General features: G+C 35.6%; 1 protein-coding gene across 1 annotated transcript in view; it reads right to left on the reverse strand.

Annotated features, from left to right (window-relative positions):
* LOC145693598 (mitochondrial nicotinamide adenine dinucleotide transporter SLC25A51) overlaps nt 1–3,253 on the reverse strand; it is a 28,302-nt gene extending 25,049 nt beyond the window's left edge. Inside the window, exons 1-2 of the mRNA XM_081769727.1 lie at nt 3,097–3,253; nt 2,726–2,968 (exon numbers count right to left, since the gene is read on the reverse strand). Of these exons, the coding sequence (XP_081625853.1) occupies nt 2,726–2,959 (234 nt within the window). The 5' untranslated portion in view covers nt 2,960–2,968; nt 3,097–3,253. The remainder of the gene's footprint in view (nt 1–2,725; nt 2,969–3,096) is intronic.
* Nucleotides 3,254–7,141: the final 3,888 nt, after the last annotated feature.

Below are 7,141 nucleotides of genomic sequence, written 5' to 3' on the forward strand. Positions count from 1 at the left end.
ACAACTTACACAGACGTAGTTTTATTCGACATTTCGGTTTTACTAATGATAGTAAACATGAAAAATTCACATTCAATTTTGCAAACTATTAATACCGCACGAGATAAAACCTTTTAATGAAATACATGTAAGTTTTCGAAAATGTGGTGACGTGGGGAAAATTATGCTCCATGTGATGTTTACAATCATTAATGAATACGAAATATCAAATAAAAAGCAAGTAGTGTCGTTTGGAAAAAAATAAAAGATCTACCAAGTTGGCAATACTGCCAACCGAATTGCAACGCACATAAAAATTATCATATAGATACAAAGCAACTTTTTGAACTTCATCATAACTTTAACGCATAGTTTCTGATTTTACGCGAAGTATATATTTTATTTTCCATTGTCGCGAGGTGATTTTGGATCACAAGTTTGAAACACTAAATCGAAAACGAAGCTGAATTCGGTTCATGTTTATAAGAACTTTTCTACTTGATTTGATGTCAGGATTCAGCTCTTAAAATTTTCATACTCCCTTTCAAATCGCCTTGTGTACAGAACATAAATGCCCATAGCAAATATTTACATTCCAAGTACAAAAATCGAAATTTCAGTAACTAACTTCGAACGTTTGGGGCTGCAGGCGCATGAACGGTTAAGGGATTTTAAATACTTAGGTACTTTTCCAATAATTGTAAGAAATTCAGATTTTTAAGTTTTTTTTTTTTTTTTTTTGATTGAGAAAATGGCCTCCAAACAAGGCGTCTTAATGAAATTTTCAGCTTTTCATCATAGTATAACGTAGGATGTAATCACCAGAAACGTAAGTCCTTTACATTTTCAACAGACCTTATCGAGTAGATATCGATGCTAGAAGCAGAGGTTGATATAGCTCGTGAGAACGGAAATAAAAATGTTTGAAGTTAGCAAAATTTTCACCAAAGATGGTAACGTTGCGAGTGAATTGGATACCGATTGGACCAACAGACGAATTTTTCCCTTCCACCGAAACATACTACTTTATATTCTTCCTACTAATGCTTTTATGTTACTAAGCATACTGGTTTCTCAAGAATAAAACTTTTGACATATTTTTCAGTTTTTCGAGCAATCCGAGAGGAGGGCCGCCATTTTGGAAGGCTGTATATCGAAAGAGAATTTTTTTCAGGAAAAGAAAAAATACGGGTCTAATAATTTTGTATGTAGTTTCTCATTTCAAAAAATAAGCTAAATCTGAGACAGTCGTGTGGACTACCCTGGACGATTTGAAATGGAATCACTCCCCACAGCAGTATACCAATAGGAAACATTTAAAAGTGGTTCTCACATTGTTAACCTGTACACATTTTGGAATACATATTGCAATGAGCCGGTATATTGCATTCCCTTCCTGCACCACAAAATCATTTTCCTGAACAACTTCTGTGTACTTGATATGCTAGTAAATTTAATTTGGGTTACGTGCCGTATCGACGGACCAATTTTAGGAAATTTACCGGGTCAATTGGAGAATTTATTTAAGTTTGTGAAGAAGAATGAGTACAAGGAAGATAAGTGGAATAGTAAAAGTTAAGAAAGCGGTTGTATTTGTTGATTGTTTTTGATGTTGTTAGCGGCACTGTATGTGGAGGCGGATGGACTATTTCGCGAGGGGTACATTTGTTTTACTATACGGAACTTGAAATTGTAAAATGTACAGAAAAAATTTGGCAAGTCTTTAATTTGCCCATTTCATGTCGAGAACAGAACCCACCCAACCTCTGCCGGGCTTCTAACCCGTTCCTACTACTACTATTACTACTCTTACTCCTGCTTCTACTACTACTAATACTTACACTATGGATCCGTATTAAAGTAATACTGCACGCCTATTGTAACGTAATCTAGCGTAAGGTAATAGTATAGGAGAACCCCCTGATCTGCGTTTCTTCTGTGTTCTATTACCACTTCTACATGAAATACCATAAATTTTGTACGTAGTGCAATAATAAGAAATATCCATGTGCACAAGACATGCGATATGCGTTAAATTCCCCCCCCCCCCCACACACACACAAATAGTCATAGATATAAAGTACAAGGGCACTACACGTGCAGATATAAAGTACAGGTACGTTCTTGTGTATTTTCGTATCAGTCTATAAGTAAATAAAAGTCGCTTTGTTACCCCTTTGTAAGTTCGTACATACTCAATGAATAATCCCTAAAAGTATGAGCGTCCTGCTCCTTCGGGAACTGATGCAGGTTCATGTATACTATAACCTAACGTAACTTAATGTGATCCAACAAAATATAACCGAATGCATTTTGGTGCTTTTTTGCAGTTTTCAAAGTGGTCCGGCGATAAGACACAAGTGCCTTAATTTTTTAAAATTCGTATTTATTTGTTTAACAAAGTGTTTCTTGTACTTTCTCCGTGGTTCGAAACTTAACTGACAATAAGTAATACATTTCGATAAAAATTACGGGTTAACTATACAATGCCCGCTCCATCTCGTATGCTCACTCGAAAACAAGAAATTACACTCTATTAACTTTACCCTACTTATCCCTATCTTACTCTACTCTACCCTTTTAAAGCGGCCATACTTATCGATGCGCAGCTAGAGCGTAGATTGTAAAGTTTACCCAAATTACTTTGAATAAGATGTTCCGAATCTACAAATGAATAATGAAACTGGATTTGCTATGTTGGCCAAAATCTATTTCTAACATATTGTACTGTAGCTAGATATCTTACCTGTCGGAACATAACCTTATTCAATGGAAATGTAATAACAATATTGACAAAAGCTGCTCCCCAGCCACACACGAACTCCTTCCAGTCAATAAGACCTTCATTTCGGCTATTCGGTGGCATCGGGTTTAGAGCTATGGAACCACTTGATTGTGCGAAGTAAGTTTCTATTAAAAGCGGGCTGGTTTCACTGGATTTTTGGATCAGTTGCGTAGCAGTAGGTGAAGCCTCCGTCATCTTGTTTAACTACAACAAAACAAATTAAATAAAACGTTGCAAAATAATTCGAGAAACATATACCGATTTTGTCACACATAGTAGATCTTATAATATAACGATTAATGGCAGATGATTTCTTCGATTAATTGTCATACCTCACACTCCAAGTGCAAAATCTAATATGAATTAAAAAATAATACTTCAGCAACAACATAGACTTATAATTGCAATTTTAGCTTTACTATCCATCAGGACATCTTTAACATCGATTCGATCTTCAAGTTCAACTATCGATAGTATGTCAAAGCACTTTCAAATCTCCTGCTGTTCCGACAAACTCACCTGGATAGTATATAGGACCTCATTCCTATGTGACAACACAACGCAAATTTCACGATTTCGTTTTGGGATAGTCATCATAGGAATGGTAAAGATTTATTGAATGGATTCATAAGTAAATTTATCGAATAGATGGTGCTGGTCAAATTAAGTAACACTACATTTTGTCAAATTTAGAGGTAAAATTCATTCCTCTGCATGCAGAGACCTATTTATAAGAAACAAAACGTGTAGCCGGGTAAGGCAGTGAAAAGTGCCCTTACACGATTCCTGTGATATTTATATCAAAGGTACGTCATATCCAAAGTTAACTTTGGCCAGAAAATCAAATTTAAATTCCTCCGAATTTCGAAGTTATTGTTGAAAATTCGAAAATCATGAAATGTTCATATCTCGGAAGAGACTTGAGTTACGAGGGTGAAACAAAATATGAATATACTTTGCTCGAAGAGCATTATACACAACAACAAACAATGAATTTCGCCCTTCAAATTTCTAGCAAAAAGCGGGTCGAAAATATTCGTATTCAAATATTTTTACTCTATATTTGAGTGCCACCTTCTACTTTAGTAGTAGAAAATGGATCGATCTGGCTCATAATAGAACAACCTAGGACAACTCACGAGCCCCTGGGAAATTGACCACCGTACACCGTGAGCCCACGGTCTTTTACGACCTCCATTTTAGGGGTGAATTTATTCCCTTTTATGAGCACTTTTTAGGGGGTGTATTCGTTCTCTTTTACGAGCACATTTTAGGGGGTGAACTCGTTCCCTTTTATGAGCATATTTTCCAACCCCTACGAACACAGAACATCAGACTACGTAACATAACGAACATACAGCAGAGCAGATTGAACTCGTACCCTTTTATGAACACTTTTTCAGGGGTGAACTCGTTCTCTTTTATGAGCACATTTTTCAACCCCTTAGCATCAGACTACATAGCACATCAGACAGAGACAGGGGTGAACTCGTGTACAGCAGATACATAAGACTCGTTCCACCCTTATTTAGAGTATGGTATATTATGGTCTTTTACGACCTTCATTTTAAGTGGTGAACTCGTTCCCATTTATGAGCATATTTTTCAACCCCTATTTTAACATAGCAGAAATTACACTGAGACTATGAACACACAGCAGAGCAGATAACACATAAGAGTACCTAACATAACAAGGGTGTATTCATTCCCTTTTATGAGCATATTTTCCAACCCCTATTTGAACATAGCAGAAATTACACTGAGACTATGAACATACAGCAGAACAGATAATACATAAGAATACGTAACATAACAAGGGTGTACTCGTTCTCTTTTATGAGCATATTTTTCAACCCCTATTTTAACATAACAGAAATAACAGCTAATAAAAGAGCATGGCTTATTTTCCAACCCTTATTTTAACATAGCAGACATTACACTGAGACTACGTAACACACAACAACCTCCATTTTCATAAGAGTACATAACATAACAAGGGTGTATTCGTTCCACCCCTATTTCAACATAGCGCATCAGACAGAGACTACGAAACATAGTGAAGATTAGATAACACATAAGAGTACATAACATAACAAGGGTGTATTCATTCTCTTTTATGAGCATATTTTCCAACCCCTATTTTAACATAGCATAGAATACATGGAGATTATGAACACACAGCAGAACAGATAATACATAAGAATACGTAACATAGCAAGGGTGTATTCATTCCCTTTTATGAGCATATTTTCCAACCCTTATTTTAACATAGCAGAAATTACACTGAGACTATGAACACACAGCAGAACAGATAATACATAGCACAGCTAATAAAAGAACATGGCTTATTTTCCAACCCCTATTTTAACATAGCACAAATTACACTGAGACTACGTAACACACAACCACCTCCATTTTAGAGGTGTACTCATTCCCTTTTATGATTACTTTTCCAAACCCTATTTTACCATAGCAGAAATTACATAAGATTTTTTTTCAACCCCTATTTTAAGACAATGAATACCTATGTAACATTGCGATTCGATACGCTCTTTGAACCGATTTGGATGAAACTCGGCATATGGGGGTTTTCGACCATGCTGAGTACGAATATCATACATTTAGCAATTGGTCATCAACTACTACATGTCCCAAAATAGTGGCCATCGAGGTCAAAGGTCAACATACTTAAAACCAAATAACTCTTAAATGGATCCACATATTGAGATGGTGTTTCCAAATCTAGTAACTGGTCATCAACTACTACAAGTTCCAAAATAATGATCATCGAGGTCAAAGGTCAAAATACTTAAAACCTAATAACTCGAAAACAAAGCAACGTATTGAGGTGCTGTTTCCACATTTAGCAATAGGTCATCAGGTACTACATGTCCCAAAATTAGTGGTCATCGAGGTCAAAGGTCAAAATACTTAAAACCCAATAACTCGAAAACGAAGCAACGTATTGAGGTGCTGTTTCCAAATCTAGTAATAGGTCATCAACTAGTGCAAGTTACAAAATAGTGACCATCGAGGTCAAAGGTCAAAATACTTAAAACCTAATAACTCAGAAACGGAGCCACATATTGAGATGCTCTTTCCACATTTAGTAATTGGTCATCAAATACTACAAGTTCCAAAAATAATAACCATCGAGGTCAAAGGTCAACATACTTAAAACCTAATAACTCGTAAACGGAGCCACATATTGAAGTGCTGTTTCCACATTTAGTAATTGGTCATCAACTACTACATGTCCCAAAATTAGTGGCCATCGAGGTCAAAGGTCAAAGTACTTGAAACCTAATAACTCGTAAACGAAGCAACATATTAAGGTTCTGTTTCCACATTTAGCAAGAGGTCATCAACTACTACAAGTTCCAAAAATAGTGACCATCGAGGTCAAAGGTCAAAGTACTTAAAACCTAATACCTCGAAAACCGAGCCAAATATCGAAGTGCTGTTTCCAAATCTAGCAATAGGTCATCAACTAGTGCAAGTTCCAAAATAATGATCATCGAAGTCAAAGGTCAAAATACTTAAAACCTAATAACTCGAAAACAGAGCCACATATTGAGGTGCTGTTTCCTCATTTAGCAATAGGTCATCAGGTACTACATGTCCCAAAATTAGTGGTCATCGAGGTCAAAGGTCAAAATACTTAAAACCTAATAACTCGAAAATGGATCCACATATTGAGGTGCTGTTTCCACATTTAGTAATTGGTCATCAACCACTGCAAGTTCCAAAAATAATAAACGCCCAATGAACCAATGAACGCGAATAACTCTTAAACAGAGCAACGTTTTGAGGTGCTGTTTCCAAATCTAGTAATAGGTCATCAGGTACTACATGTCCCAATATTAGTGGTCATCGAGGTCAAAGGTCAATCTCGTAAATGAAACCACATATTGAGATAACGTTGTGTGATCTATTCAATTTTGAAGGAACCGAAGAAGGTTCATTTTAACTAACTCAGACTTTTATACCATTTTGTACTACTCCAACAAACGAAGGAATGCCAACCAGAAAAAAAAAGAAGTGAAGATTAGGTGGATTATTTTCTTTTGTATCAACTAGAAAAGAGAAGAAGAGCTACTTTAACTTGCACATTATGTACTGTTTAAACAAACGAAAATTGACCATTATGTAACTTTTGAACTTACTGAAATGTTCTATTTTTGTATCAATCAGAAAAACCCGAAGAAGGATCATTTTAAGAAGTTCATAATTTCGATGTTCTACTTTTTATACTAACGAGAAAAAATGAACTAGCTGAATATACGAAATAATAAATTTAAGTGACCTATTCAATTTTGTACCAATGAGAAATGTCATTTTTAACTGGTTCAGAATTTTACTACTCAAATAAACAAT

The sequence above is a fragment of the Thermobia domestica genome, chromosome 8, assembly GCF_964235325.1.
Source record: "Thermobia domestica chromosome 8, izTheDome1.hap1.1, whole genome shotgun sequence".
Lineage (NCBI taxonomy): Eukaryota > Metazoa > Arthropoda > Insecta > Zygentoma > Lepismatidae > Thermobia > Thermobia domestica.